Source organism: Bidens hawaiensis, unplaced genomic scaffold (genome assembly GCF_021521415.1).
Source record: "Bidens hawaiensis isolate Kalapana, Puna unplaced genomic scaffold, B.hawaiensis_p1.1 tig00021361_1, whole genome shotgun sequence".
NCBI lineage: Eukaryota > Viridiplantae > Streptophyta > Magnoliopsida > Asterales > Asteraceae > Bidens > Bidens hawaiensis.
Genome location: NW_027493312.1, coordinates 50,764 through 76,897, shown reverse-complemented (window position 1 = coordinate 76,897; position 26,134 = coordinate 50,764). Strand labels below are relative to the sequence as shown.

At 36.0% G+C, this 26,134-nt stretch overlaps 1 protein-coding gene across 2 annotated transcripts; it reads right to left on the bottom strand.

The window, feature by feature from the left end:
• Positions 1–19,094: 19,094 nt before the first annotated feature.
• Positions 19,095–24,064, bottom strand: LOC143563322 (uncharacterized). Of its 2 annotated transcripts, none has more exons than XM_077050885.1 (7): positions 23,407–24,064; positions 22,470–23,317; positions 21,464–21,559; positions 21,201–21,369; positions 20,831–21,127; positions 19,688–19,816; positions 19,095–19,323 (listed from the first exon to the last, which is right to left on the bottom strand). In XM_077050885.1, the coding sequence occupies exons 1-7, from the start codon at positions 24,050–24,052 to the stop codon at positions 19,235–19,237; spliced, it is 2,274 nt and encodes a 757-aa protein (XP_076907000.1). In that variant the 5' UTR covers positions 24,053–24,064; the 3' UTR covers positions 19,095–19,234. The 2 variants fall into 2 exon arrangements, with proteins under 2 accessions (XP_076907000.1, XP_076907002.1); XM_077050887.1 differs by having other exon boundaries at positions 20,831–21,121.
• Between the last annotated feature and the right edge of the window lie 2,070 nt (positions 24,065–26,134).

Sequence of the window (26,134 nt, the reverse complement as noted above, 5' to 3'; positions counted from 1 at the left end):
ACAGAAAAAAAAGTAGTAATAAAAATATGTCATGTTTTACCTTTAAATCTCTCTCCAGCTGAAGTCAGATGCTCAGCTTCATCAAGATGAAGTAGACTAGTGTGTTGCCAACAGCAAAATGGCTCCAACCTGCGGAGCAAAAGTATAAACGCTTAGCATAAGTATATAACAGTTAACATAAGCATGTAACAAAATGGTCTAAAATGAGTAAAATGACTACTTGTAAGTTTATATGTATGGTTTGTCGACCCAAGTCAAAGTATACAACGGGCTGAGCATGACTCGTTTCCTTTTACTAAAAAAATCTAAATGACTAAATAACCCCCGTAGTATATCTATTTAGTTCATTTGACCCAAGTGGCCAAGTCACAATATATAAAAGCATGGGTTTAGACCTATATACCTTGCTTGTATATTCAGTTAATTCCCAAACACAAAATAAAAGATTTTTCAAAGTACATCAGGTCATACAGGGTGAGTTATCCATTGCCCACTGGTGAATCACTTGAGCCCTGATATGTTTTCGGTGCCATGGAGCTAGACCAGTGAGCTAGTGTATTTAGGTACTCAGGAGGAAGTGCAGAACAACTGGAAGTGCAAGAACTAAACGTTTAACACCATAGTTTAAGTTGTTTGTTAATTAAAGAAATTGAAATAGCTATATATACCATCAAAATGTAACTCTTATAACAGAAGGCATATCTAAACAACTCTCCATAATGAATAACCACCAAAGTATTTTGGATTAGATGAAAGTTATTTTAAGAAAAAAAGTAACCTAAAAATACCCTTTAAGTAAAAAAAAACTATATATTTACTGAAAATGGAGTGTCAAATTATGCAGGCTTTGAGTAAATTAACAAATTTAACATTCCTTTTTCAGTTAATCTGTTTGGTAATTCGATTATATTCTTGGTTATGAACCAGTTTCAGTTGACTCAGTTTTTAAAAAATTTCACCTAAAACGAATAGCATACTTTTCACTATCATCCTTCAGGCAATGGGAAATAACATACCAAAACCAACTTTGCAATGATAATGGTTGAGCTGAAAAGTATTCTTTGCAACCTGCATGCTATCAAACAAAATAATTAAAATATGTTCATCCACAATTTTAATTATGTAAAGTAGAGCCTAGGCTCAAAAAACCGTCATAGCCTTTCTAAAACCCAAACGAACATAGGAGCATTTCATCGAACACCTCAGGGTTACCGCATCTAACATCACAATACACGCAAGTGATGTGCGAAAATGTATCTATGAAACTACAACTCACAACTAAGCTTTAAATTAAAACGGATTATCCGAACTTAAGTTCACACAAGCGGCAAGTGTACCGATCGTATGTAGTAAAAACTAAGGAAATCCGAGTATCGAACACAAAGACACGTGAGAACGGCTCAGATAATTAACCCTAATCTAAGTCCTTCCTAAATAATATATTTATTTATCTTAATTATTTAAACTAACTAAACTTAACTTAGCTAACGGTGAAACTTTACGGAACTAACTGTAACATCTATGGATTTTTCTTGTTAATAAACGCTAGTTTTTCTACTCATTTAATAAAGTTATTGTATTTATTTCATCGTCTACATTTATTATTGTTGAATTATATGTTATTTATGGAATACCATTAACTTTGTATGCGTATTTATATGATCCTATACTCATTTCATCATAAACATGCTTAATCGTTAATATGACACGTTGAACCGGAATGCCAAGATTAATATTTTATAACATGTAACAAAACATTTTGTTATTATCAATATTATTTTTATCTTAAGTATTTAAATAAACCATGTGATTAAAAATGGAACATTCTAGAAACTTCCAAGCTATATCTTGTTCCTCAAGTTAATTTATTTAGTCTTATTAATTTGAAAAAAAAAAGAAAAAAAAAAGAAAGAAAAAGATTAAATGTGCCGTGCACATCTAAATGCATACATATTACTTTTTTAAATATTATAATAATTATCATTATTAATATTTATTATTAGTATTGTTTATCTCTTAATCTTTAAACAAGTTGTATCTCTATCTCAATTGTATTCAAACCTCCCTACCTCCACTATAAATAGAGACTCTCATTCTCATTATTTTTCACACCAAATATCATTCTCTCTTTTCTCTCTAAGCATAAACAAGCAAGTCTTTATAATTATTTTGCTTTTCATTGTTGTTTTTATACACTTTTGCTTTCTATCATGAATTTCTTCTTGTTTGTTCTTATGTTCTTGAGTTTTCCTTTTGTTCATATACTCTCACCATGATCATCATAAATTGTTAATAAAACCTTTACTTTTTTGCTTTAAAGATTATGATGATCATGTTATTCTAAGAAATCACAATTATTTTCTCAAGATTTTGGATCAAAAGTATAATTTTTCCATGAACAACTATGAATATTTTTATGATCTTCAAAAACTCATAAAATTATCATAAATATCATAAATTATAATATTTACACTTTAAACCCTATACTTTCACAAATGTCAATAAATATCGTAAACTATAATATTTACACTTTGAACCCTATACTTTCCTAAATGATAATATATACACAAAACTATACGATATAACACTTTTAACCTCGTACTTTCTTATTTATCAAAACCATTCCAAAACATTTTGAGTTAGTATACAAATAGAGTATAAACCGGGTATGTATGTATCTGACAAGCAAACGGTTCTGCCTAAGGCAAGAGTGGCGTAAATAATCCCATTGGACCCGTGACTCTTACCTGGGTATCAACTTGCTGGAGGTCATGCTCTAGGTTTAGAACATTCTAGTATGCGACACTCTAACTAATTTAAAAATTGAAACTTAATCTAGGGCATCCCGTGACCGGTTCAACTAACTCTTGCTCGTGTTCGTGTTCATCCATCAAGCAAGGTGAGTTCATAGCCCATTTTACATGTTTTAAACGTTTTATACTTTGGGGTGGAAACATGCAATCTTTTATTTTATGTTTTATAATTGCTATTTGATTCAAGCTTTATTCATAATATTCATTGTGTGTGATCATTACAAGCATATACTTACTCGCATGTGCAACCATTAACTTGTTAAGCCCGTGGTTGTATGATGATAGATCTATTGGCCCGACCCACCCACTCAGGCCTCGGGTAGCGGACTGTGTGTTCAGAATCCGAAGATCGTTAAATGTTAAACATAATAGTCTAATCGTGGATTAGACGACTCCCTAATCGTGTCAAAGGTTTGGTTGTAATCACTAAAGTATATAAAGTAACTTAACACATATGAAATGTTTTCAACATAATACATATTTTTCAATTTAAAAACCTATGTTCTCACCAACTAATTTTTAGTTGACACTCTCGCATGTTTTTCAGGTAATGGAAATTAAGAAAGATTCTTGAAGTTTCATATAGGGGATGAGTCAGACTTAGAAGTTTAATGAATAAATTGTTATGTCATGTTTTCTATTTTGGATTATGTTTGGTTTTTAACAACTTGTTGGTTTATTTAAAGAAGAATTTTTACATGTAATACCAGGTGCATGATTTTAATCTACGCACGCCCCGGCGTTTCCGCCTTCAGCCGGGTTTGTGACAGATTAGTATCATATTGTGACAGATTGGTATCAGAGCCTTGGTCGTAGGGAGTTAGTAACCGACCTACGTCTAAGAATGTCCCTTAGGTTGAAATTTTGTTCTATTAGATGTACTAACTTCCCATTTGTAGCATGTATTTTGATTCCGCCAACCCTTTCGAAAACTCCCACATCCCCTTACCACCGTTGGATGAAGACTACATTGCGCTAGAAGACTTGAACGTGCCTTTGAATGAAAACTCCCACATCCCCTTACCACCATTGAATGAGAACTCATTCCCCCACCCGTGGAGCACTAATAGGCCCAATCGGAGAATTCTTAGCCCCGTCAGGAAATAGCTTGGTAGGAAGTAATCAACTACTTGACGAAGAGCTCAAGGATGATGCCACTAGCAAATGCGGCTGGACCATTACAACTATCTTGAAGACTACGGACTTGTTGGACTTGGAGTGTTGATCTACCTTTTTACTTCCCTAATCTATCTATCTTGATTCGACTTTATATCACTTGAATTTGAACCCCTTGTTAAATGGAAACCAACTAAACTAGACTTCCCTTACACCGTCGAGTTAGCCAATGGTAAAACCGTCCAAGCCAATACTATTATACGTGATTCCACCTTGACTTTTGATGATCATTCTCTTAATATCGATCAATTCCCTTTAAGCTTGGTAGCTTTGACTTAGTTGTGGGAATGGATTGGTTATCCCGTATTCAAGCCGAAGTTGTACGTGCCGAGAAGCTTATTCGTATCCCGTTACCATCCGATAAAATCATTCAAGGAGAAAAACCTGATCGTAACCTAAAATTCATCTCTTGTATGAAGGCCCGTAAACTTTTTAGGAAACAATGCTATGCCTTTTTAGCCCATGTAGTTGACAAGAAATACGAAGGGAAAAAGATTCAAGACATTCCCGTTGTCAAAGGCTATCTCAAAGTTTTTCACGACGACCTGTCAGGACTTCCTCCGTCTCGACAAGTCGAATTCCAAATCGACCTTATACCCGGTGCAACTCCCGTAGCCAAATCTCCCTACCGCTTAGCCCCGTCCGAAATGCAAGAACTCTCTAGCCAACTTCAAGAACTTCTCGACAAAGGAATCATTCGACCCAGTTTCTTACCTTGAGGAGCTCTTGTCCTTTTCGTCAAAAATAAGGACGGAGCTTTCCGAATGTGCATCGACTACCGAGAGTTAAATAAACTTACCATCAAGAATCAGTACCCACTACCAAGGATTGATAATCTCTTCGATCAGCTTCAAGGAGCCATTTGGTTTTCAAAAATTGATCTCCGCTCGGGTTATCACCAACTGCGAAATCTCGATGAAGACATACCCAAAACCGCATTTCGTACCCGCTATGGACACTACGAGTTCATGGTCATGCCCTTTGGCTTGACTAATGCACCCGCAATGTTTATGGACCTCATGAACCGCATCTGCAAACCGTACCTTGACAAATTCATCATGTTTTATTGATGATATTTTAATCCTTTCAAGAACCAAAAGCGAGCATGAGCAACACCTTCGTCTCACATTAGAACTGTTGAAGAAAAAACAACTTTATGCTAAATTTTCAAAATGTGAATTCTGGCTTCGCGAAGTTCAATTTTTGGGTCATGTTACTAACGATAAAGGCATACACGTGGATCTCGCAAAAATTATAGCCATCAAGAATTGGGAAGCTCCAAAAACCCCATCAGAAATCCGTTCCTTCCTTGGTCTAGCCGGTTATTATCGTCGATTCATCTCGAATTTCTCAAAAATAGCCTTACCTCTCACCACCTTAACTCAAAAAGGCAAGCCGTTCATTTGGGAACAAAAGCAAGAAGACGCATTCCAAACCCTAAAACAAAACCTTTGTAGCGCACCCATCTTAACCCTTCCCGATGGAAACGACGATTTCCTAGTCTATTGTGATGCTTCAAATCAAGGTCTCGGTTGTGTACTCATGCAACGAGGAAAAGTCATAGCTTATGCCTCTCGTCAATTCAAGATCCATGAAAAGAACTACACCACTCACGATCTCGAGTTAGATGCGGTGATTTTCACTCTTAAAATTTGGAGACGCTACTTTTATGGGACTAAATGTGTCATCTATACCGATCATAAAAGCTTACAAAACATCCTCAACCAAAAAGAACTCAACATGAGGCAACGTCGTTGGGTCGAGTTACTCAATGACTATGATTGCGAAATTTGCTGCCACCCCGGGAAAGTAAATGTCGTGGCCGACTCCCTAAGCCGAAAGGATAGAGTTAAACCCTCTCGTATTCGGGCCATGGAAATGATTACTCACACTAGCCTTAAGGCCCGAATTCTTCAAGCTCAAGCCCAAATGGTAGCCCAAAACAATCTCAAGGCCGAATTGGATTGTGGAGCCGAAAACAATTTGAAACTAAGTCCGATGGAGTTCTTTACCTCATGGGATGCATATGGATTCCAAATTCTGAAGACCTTCGAAATCTTATCCTTGATGAAGCACACAAAACTCGATACTCGATTCATCCGGGAGCCGATAAAATATACCACGATCTTAGGGAATTTTATTGGTGGTCTGGTATGAAGAAGGATATAGCCTTGTATGTTGGGAAGTGTCTCACTTGCTCAAAAGTCAAAGCCGAACATTGAAAGCCCTCGGGTCTGCTTCAACAACCCGAGATTCCTCTATTGAAGTGGGATCAAATTTCCATGGATTTCATCACTAAACTACCAAAAACCACTCGTAAGCATGATTCTATTTGGGTTATAGTCGATCGTCTCTCCAAATCAGCTCATTTCATCCCTGTTAGTGAAGCCTACAAGATGGAGAGGTTGTCTCAAATTTACATCAACGAAATCGTGACACGTCATGGTGTTCCATTATCCATAATCTCTGACCGAGATAACCGCTTTACCTCCAACTTTTGGCAATCCCTTCAAAAATCTTTGGGGACTCGTGTGGATCTTAGCACAGCCTAACTTCCCTAAACAGATGGTCAAACCGAAAGAACCATCCAAACCTTAGAAGACATGCTTCGTTCTTGCATAATCGAGTTTGGAGGAAATTGGGATGATCACCTACCTCTCATTGAATTTTCCTATAATAACAGCTACCATACTAGCATCAAATGTGCTCCTTTTGAGGTTTTGTATGGTAGGAAATGTCGAACACCCGTGTGTTGGACCGAGTTTGGTGAATCACAAGTTATTGGTCCCGAAATCGTCCAAGAAACCTCCGACAGGATTGCTATCATTCGAGAAAGACTTAAGACCGCTCGTGATCGACAAAAGGGTTATGCTGACAATCAAAGGAAACCACTTGAGTTTCAAGTTGGCGACCAAGTCTTACTCAAAGTTTCCCCTTGTAAAGGCATTATCCAATTTGGGGGAAAAGGGAAAGCTTGCTCCTAGGTATGTTGAACCTTTTGAGATTCTTGATAGGATTGGTCCAGTGGCATACAAACTCAAACTACCTCAGGAATTGTGCGGTATTCATGACACTTTCCATGTTTCTAACCTCAAGAAATGCTTAGTCGATGACACTCAGCCTATTCCTCTTGAAGATTTCCGCATTGATCATAAACTTCACTTTGTTGAGGAACCTATCGAAATCGTGGATCGTGATGTCAAGAAACTCAAGGGAAGTCGAATCCGTCTAGTGAAAGTCAAGTGGAACTATAAGCAAGGACCTGAGATCACTTGGGAACTTCAAGATCAAATGAAACAGAAATACCCTCAGCTTTTTCAATCCGAACCAGTCTCCACTATTTAATTTCGGGATGAAATTCCCTTAAGTGGGGGAGACTGTAACATCTATGGATTTTTCATGTTAATAAACGCTAGTTTTTCTACTCATTTAATAAAGTTATTGTATTCATTTCATCGTCTTCATTTATTATTGTTGAATTATATGTTATTTATGGAATAACATTAACTTTGTATGCGTATTTATATGATCCTATACTCATTTCATCATAAACATGCTTAATCGTTAATATGACACGTTGAACCGGAATGCCTAGATTAATATTTTATAACATGTAACAAAACATTTTGTTATTATCAATATTATTTTTATCTTAAGTATTTAAATAAACCATGTGATTAAAAATGGAACATTCTAGAAACTTCCAAGCTAAATCTTGTTCCTCAAGTTAATTTATTTAATCTTATTAATTTGAAAAAAAAAGAGAAAAAAAGAAAGAAAAAGATTAAATGTGCCGTGCACATCTAAATGCATACATATTACTTTTTTAAATATTATTATAATTATCATTATTAATATTTATTATTATCATTATTTATCTCTTAATCTTTAAACAAGTTGAATCTCTATCTCAATTGTATTCAAACATCCCTACCTCCACTATAAATAGAGACTTTCATTCTCATTATTTTTCACACCAAATCTCATTCTCTCTTTTCTCTCTAAGCATAAACAAGTAAGTCTTTATAATTATTTTGCTTTTCATTGTTGTTTTTATACACTTTTGCTTTCTATTATGAATTTCTTCTTGTTTGTTCTTATGTTCTTGAGTTTTCCTTTTGTTCATATACTCTTACCATGATCATCATAAATTGTTAATAAAACCTTTACTTTTTTGCTTTAAAGATTATGATGATCATGTTATTCTAAGAAATCACAATTATTTTCTCAATATTTTGGATCAAAAGTATATTTTTTCCATGAACAACTATGAATATTTTTATGATCTTCAAAAACTCATAAAATTATCATAAATATCATAAATTATAATATTTACACTTTAAACCCTATACTTTCACAAATGTCAATAAATATCGTAAACTATAATATTTACACTTTGAACCCTATACTTTCCTAAATGATAATATATACACAAAACTATACGATATAACACTTTTAACCTCGTACTTTCTTATTTATCAAAACCATTCCAAAACATTTTGAGTTAGTATACAAATAGAGTATAAACCGGGTATGTATGTATCTGACAAGCAAACGGTTCTGCCTAAGGCAAGAGTGGCGTAAATAATCCCATTGGACCCGTGACTCTTACCTGGGAATCAACTTGCTGGAGGTCATGCTCTTGGTTTAGAACATTCTAGTATGCGAAACTCTAACTAATTTAAAAATCGAAACTTAATCTAGGGCATCCCGTGACCGGTTCAACTAATTCTTGCTCGTGTTCGTGTTCATCCATCAAGCAAGATGAGTTCATAGCCCCTTTTACATGTTTTAAACGTTTTATACTTTGGGGTTGTGTCACACCCCGACTAGGTAGTTGCGGAAGCGTAATACGGGAATGTAACAAATAACACTGGTATCAACCACATTGTTTATAAAGAAATTCAACAACTAATTTACATCATATTACATTGGTAGGTACTATGTTTACAAACTAGATGAAAAACACATAACCAGTTCTCGGTTCCTTATTCATTAGTACGTATTTGCATCTATTCACAGCTATTCAACTTTCCTTCTAACACCAAGCACGAAAGCAAATCATTCCAACTTCGGCTTACCTGAAAAGCATGTTAAAACGGGTCAACTACGTCTAGTTGGTGAGTTTCAAGTTTCACGAGTACGAACAAAATCAGTATACGAGTTAGTAAAGTTCACAATACGTATGTATATAAGTATGTGTATGATGTATTATACTAAGCCACAAGTGAACCCAAGACAGCTCGCACTACATGGCGACCCTTGCCCATGTACTTCCGTTGGCATTTAACAGCCACTTTGCCCAAGTATGTACTATGTCTAACACCACATAGCAGAATGTAATAAGTATAAATGACAATGTGCAACTGTGTTAACATGTTCCGGCATACCCCACCGACCCTGTCAGTTGGGTTTTTCAAACCGATAGTACTATCCACACGTCACTGGCACGAAGTTAATCACTTGTGTTTGTGGGGACTTTCAAGTGTTAGTACTTAGATAATTCATATCACCACACGTTTTCAAGTATATAAGTATATGTAAACATGCTTTCCACCCCAAAAGTTCGTAAAACAGTTTAGAAAGGGAGGTCTTGAAACTCACCTTATCGTAGTTTGAGCAGGTAATATACGTCAATAAGTGTTATGCCTCGATTATAACTCGTATCCTATAATCGGTATCGTACTGTTAATACTAGTACAGTGTTTAAACCAAATTGGGCTGTATAACTAGTCTGGTTATAGCTGTTAGTCCCAAAACATGACCATAGTCTTAGATTGTGACGTTGTATACTATGAAATGTTTAAAACTGGATTTGGCATGGTTTCACCGTTTCCCAGGCCTAGCCAAGTTTATCGTTTATGCGTTTCGGGATTAGGTATGATCACATAAACTTAAGTAAACATATTGATTGATAAAATGATTTAATTTATGAAAGAATTTTGAAGTTTCGATATCTGGTATGATCGCAGGGTTCGTTTCCGTTTTCACACGGGTTTGATTATACAAAACGCGTACAATCCACCCGAGTTGTCCGGAATTCTCGTAAAAAGTTTGTTTTTATCAATTTCATTCAAAAATACGATATTTGACCACTTTTGACATTTTGACATACCAGTCAGTCCGTTAAACACAAAACTGCCGGTTTCGTTAAAACAAATATAGTTTAAATATTGGATTATTCATAACTAATTATGTACTTATATATAAATTATGGAAATTTTTTTATAAATAAATTAAATTATGTAGAATTTTATAAAAATATTTTCATAAATTTTATGATTAGTTATCCATTTATAAAAATTCATTTAATGTGTTATAATTAAGTAATAAATAGCCCGTTTATATCAAACGACATCCGAAAAATCCGATATTTTTTCCAAGTGGTCTCAATATCAGTACATATCCCCTGAAAAATCTCCAGAATCTAACTCTTTGGTAAAAAGGCCTTTTTGCGCGTTTTTAGGCTATTAAAACTCGGTTAAAACACAATTGCACAAATAATACTTAGACATCTCCAAAGGTTCTAAAACTTTACCAGTAATCTTAATATATCATTTTTGGGTTCCAAACAAAATTTCATAATTTTTCATGAAGTTTAGCTATTTTTCCCAAATAAACGCCAATAAACGGTAATAAATTCGCCAAATATTCTTCGTTTATCTAAAAATTACCAATTTTGAACAGAGACTCATTTAAATGATCCCTAATGTCCCTACAAAGTTTCACAAGCTAACAACAAGCACGTCATAACCTAATACTAAAAAGCCCCTAAACGAGTAATACGGTATTACCTTGTCGGTTTTCAATGAGTTTTGCTAGCTTAAACGACTTTCCGGGTCTCGGGTTGCAAACTCAGTGTATCTACATATGATATAATATCAAATCAAGCATAAATCATCCATGTAACAGCCTTGATAATTAGGGTTTCGGTTTTGGGTTCAAACCGAACTTTCAAACCGTAAAAACGTTGTATTCATGTTCTAATCCGCGTTTTTGACCAAAAGTATATGTTCCTGGTTTGTAAACATGTTTAAAACCAAAACATGATTTTACTTGATTTTTATGATTTTTGGATGGTTAAACATGTTTAATACTAATCAAGAACTAATTTTCTATGTTTAAATCTTACTAAACAAGCTTGAAATCTTCATGAATTTAATGATTACCTTTAGGGTTTTGGAAGGGATGATGCAGAACTCAGCTGATCTTGATCTTAGTTTGGTTAATGTGCAAAATATCTTTACTATTCTAATATATACAACAAGTTAGAACCAAGGGGGGTGTCCCACCCTTTTGCGGCCGCAAGTATAAGGGGCCCATTGGGCCTATTTTTGGCCCAATGGTGCCTCGGTTTTCGTGCCATGCGTAAAATTAGGTCCAAAATTTAATTCGGGTTCGGTTTTTCGCAAGAAAACTAGTTCGAGTGCGAAAACCAGCGCGAAAACGAGTGGTTTTCAGCTTCTTTTTGGAAAATAAGAAAAACGTACTGACTCGTTGTAAAAATCCAAAATATTTTCACGAATTGCCTAGAACATGTCATATAAGTGTTTTATAAATATTTTTCGGCTTAACGGATGCTACAATGCTCGTTTTGATGTTAACGATTGCGTTTAAATTTATAGCGTATCAATAAACGAAACCTTTTTCGTTTATAGAGTTTTAAACGTACTGGGGACTAAATATCAATATGTTAGCCTCTACAATATATCTACAACTCGTATATGACCCCTCAGTATATATACGGGTCATAATTAGTTTCGGTCGGTTACTCCTTTAAGCACTACGAATTAACCGATTTATCGTTTACTTGTTACGTAGTGAATATAGTATACCTCGTTTTGTCACGAATGTCACAGGTGGAAACATGCAATCTTTTATTTTATGTTTTATAAATGCTATTTGATTCAAGCTTTATTCATAATATTCATTGTGTGTGATCATTACAAGCATATACTTACTCGCATGTACAACCATTAACTTGTTAATACCATCTCTTCTTTTATTCATACTTACAAGCATATACTTCCCAAATCAGATATGCAAACCATCTCTTCTTTTATTATTACATTATATTTTTTGAAAAGTTTCGAGAGTTTGTTAACACAACGGTAATAATATCATTTCCTGCTTAACATAGAAGAAAAACAAATTTCATGGGACATTTTTCTTTAAAACTTTTTTTATATATATTAACTCCCAAGATTTTCAATATTCTTTTATTTTTCTTAAAAATGAAAACGTCAGTTCCCCATCCCTAAACTTAAATTTCACATTGTCCTCAATGTGAGACAAGGAAAAGACAAAACTAAACATAAAGAAAAATAAAATGGAGCAGACTCCCCTAGTATATGTGATCATGAAAGTGTGTGGTGAATCATATTCCTCGCCCTCCTATTCGAACGCAAGCTTAAAACTCCAGTGCTCTCTATCAAGCTATCACTCACGAACGAAAGCGGCAATCCTCTAAAACAAGTGGCATCCCCACCCTTATTATAATCATCTCATAAACCGACCATAGAATAACCTGCAAACAAGAAAAGAAGCAACTGGAGTATCGGAGAAACAAAAGCAAAACTAAAATAAAATGAAACATATTACCGGGTTGCCTCCCGGAAAGCGCTAAGTTTACACAAAAAGTCTTCAGCCAGACTTGCTCCCGAAACCTCAATCAGGAGGCTTCTCCTTTATCCGCTTCCCATCAATACTCCTCAACACTCTCCTCTTACAACTGGTCGGGAAGAAACCAACTGCACCGCTCTCATGGGCCCAAACATACAACGTAAACTTGGCCCACCAACTCGTAGACTCTGCCAAAAATAATTCCTTTAAGTGAAATGGGAGTGACGAACTCTTCTGCACACCATGATCTCTGAGCCTAGATATCCTCCTTATTATTTTAACCAACTTTTTAAACCTCGACACGTCCCGAATGGAGATTGAGTACGGTTCATGTTTTGGTTTTACACAATCCAAGTGCAATGGTGGGAAGACTGAATCACCAACCACCTCATGGCTCTCCTCACAAGGCTCCTTCTTAACCCCCGCACTTGGCTCGTTATACAATAGATTCTCAAGCAAATTTAAATCGCCTAGTGGGTCAAAGTCTCTGTCATCCATCACTGTAAAATCCACCAACTCATCACCAAACTCACCCCTAAACTCGTCTTCCCATGAGGGAACATATTCCTCTGACCTATTTTCCATCCTCACATCTTCAAATTCAATAATCGGCTCACTAAGTTGTGATTGACTCATTAAACCAAGCCGAATTCCATCTAAAGCTTGTTGGGTTGGAAATGGGGCATTTGGATTTGTATCATGGATGATGCGTAACCAATCAAACATTACCTCATCCGGATCTGGTATTTGTTCAATGAATTCACCGATTGAGTTTTCATAACCTAGAAGATTCCCCCTTAAATCAAACATCAAACGTAACCGGGGTTTCACTCAATTTTTCTCTTTGCAATACAGAATCCTCTTTATCTCCATCTACCAGATGGTGTAACGTTTTTATTCTTTGACTCCATTCCCGTAAGTCTCCATAACTACACACTTAAACAGAAACGGATCACGGGCACCAGATAGTAGTAGAAGAAAACTAATTAGAATTAAAATTAAACTATTTAAAAGAAAACTAAAATAAACTATATTAATCTTAATATATCTACAGAACTATAAAAAGAAAGTCCTCAATTCGGGTCATTCTTCAATCGCCTCAAACCGTGTCCCCGGCAACAGCACCAAAAACTTGATGTGCGAAAATGCGTCTATGAAACTACAACTCACAACTAAGCTTTAAATTAAAACGGATTATCCTAACTTAAGTTCACACAAGCGGTAAGTGTACCGATCGTATGTAGTAAAAACTAAGGGAGTCCGAGTATCGAACACAAAGACACTTGAGAACGGCTCAGATAATTAACCCTAATCTAAGTCCTGCCTAAATAATATATTTATTTATCTTAATTATTTAAACTAACTAAACTTAACTTAGCTAACGGTGAAACTTAACGGAACTAACGATAATAAGAAAATGAATCACCTAGGTAGGATGACTTAACGGTCGTAAAATGACACGGGTGCTAACATGTGGTTGAAACCAGGTCGAGGAAACTGGGTCCATACGGTCAGTTTTACCAGAAAACTCTAACGACGTCTAGATAGCTTTTAATTCATGGTTGTTAATCTACGTACCCTAATAACTCATTACTTGGTCCATGTCTAAGTTACAGATCTCACTAAGGCTTGAGCTAATTACAAACCTACGAGAAGAGGGTTAATTCAATACTAAAAACAAAATAACTCAACTTACAAACTTAACCTAGCCGACAATGGGAAAACTGCACGTGGTCTCGCAACGACTAATCCGATCAACTAACTAGCAAGATAAGCCGACACCTAAGGTTTTGGTCCAACTCAAAGGTGGTGAACCTACTGACTTTAATGATCCAAGAAACACAAACCCTAATGGTATGCCTACCACAATCAATCAACACTCAAAGTATTAACCGAAACATGCAATTAACGCCTACACGAAACTAATTCTTGCAATAATCAACCACATGGGGAGCATGCAACCTGAGATACATCTATGGCAGCGGGTATACACGGAATAATATCATAAAATATGAACTTTACAATAGAAAAACAATCAACCACTTGTTAAGCACCCTAAACTAGTTAATTTTAACCGTTAAACATCAAACCTAGGTGATTCAAACAAGTTTAACCAATCATTATGAACAAACAGCAGATAATAATCGTAACTAAGCTCAAGGTTTCCATTACAAACTGATTGGAACTTGTTTCAAAGTCTAAAACTCAAAAACGAACTCACAAACGTTAAAACAAGCAAAACCGACAACCGGTTGATGAAACTCCGATCCGGAAGCTCCTCCTTCTTGTTATTTCGACTTTAGCGGATCTTGGAAGGCTGGAATGATGATTATTTTCGTTCATAGGGTTTAGGGTTTTTAAATATATCATTAAACACCCCCTTCCTAATATAAAACAGGTTAAAACAAGCCCATAATGCTCACTAGAAGACAAAATAGACGTTTTTATGATTTCTTAACATTCTTGGCAGCCTTGGGACATGTTGGAATCCACCACATGCTGCTTGAATGGTATGACCTGGTCACGTAGCGCGGCCATGCCATTTTCTGACGTTTTTCGACTTCCGGCTCGTTTATCTTCGTACGCATATACCGACTTCATTAGATTCCCGTTTAAGCTGATTTCTTTTTCAGTTAGACTCGGTTTTTCGCTCTCTTCAACCTTGGAATCTAAAATAATCACAAACATGTAATTTCATGCAAGAATAATAAATAATCATTAACGGTTTACGCACAAAACAACACAAAAACGGGATAAAACGCTATTTGATTTGCCACACATCAGCAAGGCACTGCATGTTGTTAGCAAAATATGTTGCCAACATAATATAAGTTCATGAAACACAGATAATGTAAGTTCACTCTCAGGTTGGCACAATGGCTGCAACATCCGTTGCATTCCAAAAAATGGAGCACTAACACAACCATAAAGCAATCTGCTACAGCCCATCAGCTAAACGTGTACATACCTCCAAACAAAGAGGTTTAAGGAAAGTACAAACACATATTCAAAAAGGTCAAAAAATAGCTACAGGCTTGCCGAAGCTCGTCATAAGCTTCGGCGGCGGCCACATAAAGGCCACAACTGGAAAAGGGAAAACCGGAAGAAACAATACAGCCAAGCACAAAACACAATGATCAGCCTCATATAATACAATACCAAAGTAAACACCACAACCAGTAACTTATAAGGCATCATATATTAAACATTCCATGTTTAGGGATAACCACATCAGTTCAGATGATCATATTGAAAACAACCGTATCTGTTCTAGGGTTTCTGCAATTCACGGCCACCGGACCACCGCCACTTACGGTCAGATGGAACAGCACAGACAGAAAAACATAAACTCCAGGGTTTATGCAATTTGGGGTTTTAACGGCCACCGGAACACACCGCTACCAAACACCGTCACCTCCAAACAGAAACCTTGCAACAGTAGGTCAATCACTTTGACCACCCTTTTCCGGTGGTCTCCGAAAACCGCCGCAGCACCACAACCAGACAACCGAAGATCGGGCCCGCCTTCAACACACCGCCTAGGATTTCCATATGGTGGTGGTTAAAAACAGTGAGCACGATGGCGGCTACCGTTGAGGAGGATGGAACCGACGCTAACTATGATGGTGGTAATGACGGTGGTTGTCAAAATCGTGGCACCCACGATGACAATGATGGCAGAGGTTTTCGCCACCGGGGAAGAGAGAGAGAAAGTGTTGCCATATCAAGAAGATAGTGCCAGAGAATACAGAGGTAAACGTAGAGAGAGATACCTGTAAATCGGAGAAGACACGTGGTAAGCTGAATGAATAATTACAAAATACAATGCACTTGAAACAACTTGTAAAGCAATGGTTACATCCCATAAAGCATTATGTACAGCCTTCAAAGCAGGATTTTTGTAAAGCAAGTTGTAAATTAATATATATATTAAATTAATTTGTTCTTTCATGTGAAACCTCTTATAGCTATTTAATTTCCGCTACTTATTTACTTTGATAATACTAATTGATTCATAATTCAATATGGATTCAATTAGGTAGCGTTTGGTATGCAGTAATCGTAGGGGGAATGGAATGATTCATTGCTTGGGAATGAAAAATATAGTGTTTGGTTGCTCAATGGAATGGAATCATCAATTACACATGGAATCATCCATTACACAGTAACCACCGCGACCATTGTCACCGTCGCCGCCTGACTATCACCGCCACCACCACCTGACCTCAACCACCGTCGCCACCACCCTACCATCGCCATAACTACCAATGCTACCATTGCTTGACCACCGCCACCCCTCCCACCACCACCATAACCACCGCCCTCGACGCCTGATCGTTACTACCACCACTGTCGCCATTGCAGTTTTTTTTTTTTTTTTGTAAAATAATTTACTCTGAGAAAAAAATGTTATTGATATATCTATTTCATTCCTATAATTTTTTTGGATACCAAACAACATTAACTAATGATTCATTTCATTCTCATAGGTTAACCAAACAAGACAAATGAATGGTAATGATCCATTTCATTCCGTTGTTCATTCCATTCCTTCTCCCATTTCATTCTCCCTTCAATCCATTACTCCAACCAAACAGACCCTTAGTGTGATACTAATCTGGTCAAAAGATTAGATCAGTTGTTCACTGTTCTATTGATGTAATTTGTGTTTATCTTGTTCAAGCTTAGTTAAGTAATTTTGATCCCAACATGATGTCTATTTGGTTGTACCGTAAATTATCAAGTTTTACCATATTGACCCATTTTGACGGGTATAATTGAGTAAATCCAATTTGAGTAAACCCGAATTTCCTTGTATAATTTGAAGTACCAAATCAAGCCATTGATTGGAGATACAGCCATAATTGCTCCTTTGATAGTAGCGCAAAGGTAGGCATTTGATACTCTGTTTGTTGCTGGATCCTCTCATAATGGTTACTTGTAATGTAATAGGCTGATAGTGTTGGAACTCTATTAGACCTCTACAAAACAAAGTTATTGCCTTGACAACGCATGGTCTATTCCAAAAAATTACAATTGATCGAATGATGATATTAAAGCATCAGTGTATGCACATTTTGCCTTGTATAACTACTAACTAGTCTAGGGAATTATTCGGAAAGATTGCGCACTCATCTTTACCATACACTACAGAAAGATTTCTTAGATGTCCAATGTCTTATCACTAGCTTAATCTGTATGATGAGTGTAAGTTATTTGGAATTTTAAGAGTGAAAGTTATTTGGAATTTTAGTCACTTATGTTTTACGCTAACTAAACGGGTCAAAATGAGTTGTTTTAAAAATTAAATAAGTTGATTTGGGTAAAAGATTTTAACTAAATAGGTCAAAATGAGTCATTTGAAATTTCATCCTTTTATTTTCGGGTCAAAATGGGTCGACAAGTTCAAAGAATTGGGTTGATGTGGGTTAGTGTCCTAAGGAAATGAGACAGATTTCGGATCGGAACGGGTTTTCGTACAAGAGAGGTTTCGACACGAAACGGGTTTCAGACTGGAACGGGTTCGGTTCAGGTTTCAAGCCAACACGAGTTTTCACCCGTGACGGGTTGGGTTTTGGTTTCTTTTTGGTCGATTCCGGACTCGTTTTTGTCCTTTTTTTCAATTTCGTTTTTGTTCGGTTTGAATTCTTATAGTTCTGTTTTGATTGTTTTTTCGATTTCGATTGATGTGGTCTGGTTATGGCTTTTTGTTTCATTTTCTTCGATTTTTTTCGGTTCAATTCTCGGTGGGGTTTGTTTTTATGGAACGAGGACAACGTATGAAACATTTTAGTGTTTTTTACTTTTGTTGTTTATGATTTATATTGAGTTATAATTTTTTTATTGTTTTTATTTTTGAGTATTCTTTAAGGGTTTTTTATCTTAATAGAAAACCTCTAAAAAAATTAAAAAAAAAATTCATAACTTAAAATATAAATAAAAAACAAAAAAAATTAAAAAAGCTAAAATGTTTCCGCCATTAGTCTCCATAAAAAAACAAAAAAAAAATCTCAAAACCCAGTTTGACTCTAACCTATTCCGACCTAAACCAAAATAACTTTTTTTTAATTGACCCGTTCTGACCCAAACTCATTCTGACCCAAACTCGTTTTGACCCATTACTCATTCGTCCCGACCCAACCCATTTTCCACCTCTAGTTTTACTACATCTTCAAGGAATGTGAACATTGTTTATTTTTTTTTTCGTTTATTCAAGCTTGCACACCCACGAATGTTTTACTAAACTACTTGCTCCATCACCATATCTAGACTTTTACGGAAGATGTAAACTCTTCTTTTACCCTATTTTGGTGAAAAAAAAACATTTTGTTAAAACACTTTCTTGAAAAAAAAAGCCCAAGTTAAGAACACAATAAAAATTAATGCAACAATTTTTTTTAAAAAAAAAAAAAAAAAAAACTAAGTGAAGAACACAATACAACTTTAAAAAAATTAATGCAACAATTTTTTTTTTTTTTAAAAAAACCCACATCAACTATGTATTTATACCAGCAATCCAAGTTAAGAACACAATCAACTTCACATAACCTTTGATTCAACATCATCATATATGTACATACATCACAAATATACTCCGTCAGTCACATGTGTTCATAATCAACTTATCCGATTGATCCTTTAGTCACATATTCCCACCCAAATGATGATGCATTCAATGACCCAAACTGATTCTGCATCATGCTTCCCTTTTCTGCAATCACCAGCAACGCATTTAACACACCCAATAATTAGTTTATATATGTGTTACTTACTCGGATGGTCCTGTTATATGTCCATACCGCAAGTATGGTCTTTTTGTTTGAAAAACTACATGCATGGTCCCAACTGCTTCTAAAGCGCAACACGAAGGGTCCTTGGATTGCATGGGCGTTAATTTTTCAGATTAGGTACATGTGAAATGACTAAAATGACCCTTACCGATAAAATATGACATTAGGGTTAGGTTTAATTTTTCAAACTTAAGGAGCAAACTTGCAATATGAGTAATTAACCAAACTTGCAATGAGTTAATTTATCTTGTGTTTATCTCAAACGAAAAAATTGACTTTCTGTACCTGAAACCTGATCATTAACAGGATCCGCGTCACCTCGTAATTTCAAAATATTCAATCTGGCCATAACTGCATGATCAACATCCTCTGCATGCATCTTCTGATTACCATGAGAATGCACCACTGCATCATCTGGTACAAGTAAACAATTCATCAGTTTCACATCTATTTGTAAAGTTCTTGACATTTTTTGTTACTAAAAGAGAAAATTACAACATACTTCTTCTTAATAAGCAGGTTGATCTGGGTAATGGTTTTATCTCTAACATGTCAAACTAGGCTTGTAAATGAGTGAAACGAACCAGAACGGGGCTTGTTCGTTCATTTAACCGAATAAACAACAGAACATGAACGCTTAAACGAATGATTTTTCTTGTCTGTGTTTTTTCGCTAAGAAAAGATGTTTGTGTTTGTTACGTTTGTTCGTTAAGATTCTAGATGAATGGTTCACGATAAAAAACAAGCACATATGAACATAAATGAAACAAAAACGAGACATAAATTAACAAACATAAACCGACTCGAGTTAATGTAAACCTGAATATCCAAATTAAATTCTTAATTACCATCATTATTACGCAAAACTTTATAAAATTAAACAAATATATCTCCATACAACAGGCTTTATAATATAATATAATAATATTGATTCCAAATTAATAATAGTATTAAATAAACTTGAATATTTGGAAAAATAAACAAATATAAACGAACAAACGAGACATTTGTTTATGTTCGTTCGTTTAATTAAATGAACACAAAACTGTGTTCATGTTCATTCGCTTATTTAACGAACGAACATACGCAAAATTCCCATCGAATGGTTCACTAAATGTTCGATTCACTAACAGCCCTAGGTCAAATAAATAGAATTACCTGAAACATAAATGAGTCAAATGGGTTGAAAGTGGTTAAAGTAAATCTTTAATGCTGAACTTATTTCATTTTTATAAACCAGATCATTACTAGAGAAACATAGTTTTTATAATCACATTTAATGTACTAACTATTTATATACAATAATTAAACAAAGTTTCAAGGTCAACCCAAACCTGTTTTGACCCAAATGCATTTCAACCCACTACCTAACATGAACCCCTTTTGACACAATACCTAACCAGCCCGTTTTTACAAGACACACTTTACCTGTATCAAGGAGATGCTTCAGATGTGGTTCCTCAGTCACTCGAGAACCTTGAATATTATTACCAGAAGCTTCAACATCTGTAGGTTCTTTCTCTGCCACATTAATAGGATTTGATTCTTCACGTCGTTTCAGGATATTAAAACGCGCCATAACTGAATTCTCGACATCATCAACAACAGGCAAAGAAATATTAGGCACGTGTGTGTTCAATGTTTTGCCACCAACATTTTCGCGTAACAGTTTGGAAGCAGTTGAGCTTTTCTTTATGTCAGAAGCAACTTCAGATAAATCTGGGACTTAAAAAAAGATTGTACATTATAATAGATAATAAGATATTAGATAATCAACTGTAATGATAGTTATACATACCTAAGGCTTTTGATTTACCCATCTCTGTCTTAGCACGATGTAAACGAGCTTTAAAATTAGAAACACAGAGCTCTGCTTCAGCTTCAAGCCATAAATTTTTGTATAAAAGAGGGTCATATGATGAATCCTCCTTGATCTCTACATCCTCATCCAGTACCCTCTTTATTTTCTGCTTAAATTTATGGTAATCTAAAACTAAGTTTCAAATCCCAATTTAAAAAGAAAAAATAAGTCATTCAATTGGAAGAATAAGATAATAGTACCTGGACCATGTTATAATCTTTTGGTAGACTTTCGTCCCTAACATAAGCACTCTGTAATTCCTCAATATTCTTACCAAATTGATCAGTATTCCTTTCCTGGTGTAAAGTCGACAATCATGAAGCAGGTGTGTGTGTGGGTGGGTTGTCAAAATCGGTAGTTTTTTATCTTGGTTGAGTTGCGTTCAACCCGAACACTTATTTTCCAGAGATATACTTTTTATAGATGATTACTGATTAGTGTGTGCAGAATGGTTTATAAAACTTGAAATATTTAAATACTAATCTAAATTTTAATAAAATGATGAAAATGGTCTTAAGTAATAAGCATTTGAAAACAATTTGAGCAACTTTGACCCAGACCTATTTGACATGTTTCCTTTTTGTCAAAGTTTTGAGTTTATCAGTTTGACCCACAACATAACTCAAATCATCATAGGCCTGTAAGTGAATCGTGAATAGTTCGGCGGGAAATTCGTTTATGTTAGTTTACTTAATAAATGAACGAACATGAGCAATCATTTCCTTCAGTTAGTTAAACAAACGAGCATGAACACATGCCGCGCTTATTCATTTATGTATAATAAATCGTAAATGTCTGTTTAGTTATGCTTGTTAGTTTACATTAGTTTAATGTTCGTTCTTTTACGTTCGTTAATATACTTAAATTTTTTAGGTCCACAATTTCGTATCGGCTTAATAAGTAAAGGCCAAACACATTGTTCACATTTACTTTTAAACTTTTTTACTATTTTCAGTTATATTCGTTCGTTAACATCCGTGAAACGTCCGTTTATAATTCTAACAACCAAAAACATGTCCATTATCTTAACAAATGAACACGACCAACAAAGCTCCATTTGTTTCATTGTTCGTGTCCAGTCATTTTTTCGGTTAACGTTTTATCAACGAACATTATAAGCTCTGTTCATCTTCGGAAATCCACATAATCATAAATACATACATTAAAATTTCCACCTTTACTGAACACATTGCAAGAAAACAGTACCTCACGAAGCACATTTGAAGTAATTTGCTGAGGCGATGAACATTTTTGTGCAGGATCCACCTGTTCAACTTTACTAGACATACACAGGTTTAAATTTGCAATAACATGATCAAGAGCCTTGTGATCTTGTTCCTTCAATGCACATTCATCGTTTGAATATAACCGTAACAGCAATTCCGAAAGGTTACTAAGTGCTTTAACAACCATATTCACATCTAGACTTTCAGATGCTACAACCATATTCTCAACCATCCCAACCAAACTCTGGTCCATTTGTAACAAAACATCTTCATCACTGGTACTGTTAATTTGTAGTTTCTTCATCGGATGCTGAGTTGGCTCATGCTCATGGGACCCACTTGATGAAAAGTGAGTCGGAGCTCCTTTCCAGCATGGCGAATCTTCACCAGGGTTATGATGATCTAACTGCTCTGATAATTGTGCACCCGAGTTTACTTCTTCAGTGATATTTATATCAGCAACGTGAGAAATCAAACCTACTGCATGATATGACTCATTTTCTTTTAAGGGGTTACAATTAACCGAAAGATCAACATTTTTGTTAAAAGGTGAAGTACTGCCGGTATCCAGACTTTGGGTGGTTACGGGAGGCGATAAGTGATCACTTGAGGAATCATACAAGACTGATCCTGTATCAAACGAGTAAAGCGATGTATAGTCGTTCCATGTAAACGTATGCTCATTTGAGAGCCCACTAGAAACAAGCCCGTGACATGCTGCAGGAGATGATGCACCATTTGTCGTCCCGATTATTGAAGGCGCAACGTTGTTTCCTCTTGAGGCAGGACGACCAAACGCTGGTCCAAACATAGATGAATCGTCTTTTCCTATATAATTACAAAAAAAGAAAAAAGAAACAAAATTTAAGCCTAAATGTACGCCTTATATCTCAATGCAGAGGCTCATTAATCATTACCTTGTGATCCATCGGCTTGACAACTGTACTTCGATCCCAACAAACTTTGGTTATAGCCAACTTGAGAAGATCCATAATCCTCAAGAAAACTCCTACCCGGCAGCACATTCATCACCGGAGCGTCGTTACCACTACCATCATTACCAAACGACCACTTATGAGACTGCAAACCCGGGTTTACACCGAACGCAGACGGATTCGTATTCACGGGTTCTAACCCTGACGTAACACTAGAGTTCATCGAACACCAATTATGCGCGCCCGGTGCATCAAAAGCCGTAGAAAACGATCCATCAGTAAGACGCTGATTCGGGCCAATAGCCGTGGATGTACTGATCGAGTTGGGGCTAGGAATATGGTCAATAGCAGACAAATAGACGGCGGGGACCGAAGACCGGTTAAAAGTAGTAGGTGCAGTGATAGTAATGGGATTCTGGTTTTGAAAGGACGAATAAGTGGCAGTGGAATCGGCATCTGAATTATTACCACCAAAACTGAAATGAGAGTCAGAGTTTATACCCAAATTGAACTTGTTATAGTTCGATTGTTCGACGGTGAACGGAACTGCCAACGGCGACAGATTCGAAGAAGACGATGACGATGATGACATCGCCGATGACGATGCGAATAACCCAAACCCCATCATTTCGCTGTATGTACAAAGTAAACGCTAATTAATTGTAATAATAATAATAATTGAATGTTGAGAGCGTACTAGAGGGAGAAATTGTGGGTTTGTGGTTGAGTCTAGGGTTGGTCTTGTTGTTTTTCTCATTCTATCTGATTGATCAAAGTGATGGTGGTGGTTTTCGCCATTTATATACTTTATTATGCACTCTGCTTTTGACCGCAGAGAATGATATTACACCACGTGCAGTCATAAAGCTTTATTATTTGGGGTTATGTGTCACTTGGCGCCCAGTCATTATTAATTTTATTTTTTTTTTAAATACTAAATCATTTAAAAAAATTAACATAAAATTAAAAATTACATTAAACTTTCAAATAAAAAATACATTAAACTAAATTAAAAATTACATTAAATTTCCACGTGGCGCCGTGCAATGTACGTGGCCATTTGCGGGTCATACATTTGCGGGACGGGTACGGTTGGCGTCGGGGCGGTAGATTGGTTCGGTTGTGGATTTTGGTTGCCTTGACGGGCATATTGGCCGAAACCGAGAATATTTTGGTTGTTGTTTGGAAACATTTTGGTAGAAATATTTGTGTAAAAGATATAAATTGGTATAGAAGTAGAAGGAGTGTGTTAAAAAAAATGAGTTTGGTTTGTTTATATAGTATAAATATAATTAATATATATATGTATATATATATATATATTTAAATCTCAACGGCTCCAACGGCTAGTTTTTTTGATTTCTGTGCCATCATGCGCGTTTTGTATACAACGCACCAAAAAAAAATTATCATAACGCGGGGGGGGCGGTGTACCCCCCGCGTTTTCACCCAAAACGCTAGCCACAACGCTAGCAGTACACGTGGTCTTATGTAGGTATGAATGAATTAGGTTAACTTTTGTTAGTGAGAGAGAGGATACCTTTATAGTGTACTAGTTTGTTGCAAACCCACCACCCACCCCACCCCCAACCACAAGACCCACGTGTTACGACGACGGGTAGGGTGTTTGGCAAAGAGATTTTTAGAAGCTTTAAGCTAAAAGCTTTTAGAAAAAGTTTCCATCTAATAAAAATTATTGTTTTGTAAGAGGAGCTTAAAGCTTCTTGAGGATAAGAATAAGCTCCAAATTAAAACGCTACTGGTTTAAAATAGTCTACAAGCTTCTAGGGTTTATAATTACCTAAATAACCTTCCAATATGTTTCTATCCCACCTTCCAATTCTCAATCCAAAGTAACAGCCTTCTAACTCTATACGTTTCTGCAAGCTAAGGTTTCGTGAATTCGTGATCTAAAAGTTGTGAAAGTAAAGGTATGAAATCTGATCTTTGATTATTACTTGTTTCTGATTTCATTGATTATGCATAATTAAGCTATTATGATTTGATTTATGATTATATATGATACGTAACTGTGTGCGATCGATGTAATAAAACCGGTATATGGAGTGTAAACAGTTAATCATGTCTCTGTATATTTTAGATTAATTGCCTAATTGAGACACAATTGCTAGTATTCTAAATTCATTGTATGATAGAAGGGGTGGTTTTTGTGACCGTGTCGGTGCCGGTGTTGGTGCAAACGGTTTTGCTAATGCTTTGATTTGTGTTGGCAACAAATGGAATTTAAGGCTAAAAGTAGATGTGGTTTTGAAACTGTCCTTGCTACTGGGGACAATGAACGTAAAGTATTGGGTTGAGAACTTATCTTCAATTAAGTTTGCAACACCGTAGCTGTGATGCAAGGTGTGAGGGTTAAGAATAGAAAACAATTTTGGAGTCTGGGCAGTTTTAGGGGTAGGGAACGGAGGTGATGCTACATGTTGGTGCGGAAGCAGAAACCCGTGTTGGCACGAGAGCGGAAACTGCCGGTGGCGGTGTATGGGTGTGGCGGCTTCAAATGCTGTTCGGGTCTGTCGAAGCTTGGCGAAGACAGTTTCAAACTGGAACTCGCGTCTCGCAAAGGATTCCCTCCATTGGCGGAACTCAAGTTTGGATAGTGTTTAAGACTTTAAGTAGCCATGGGTCCGGGGGGATCACAGTGGCTCTAATACCACTTATACGAACCAAATCTTTAATCAAGTGGTCCAAG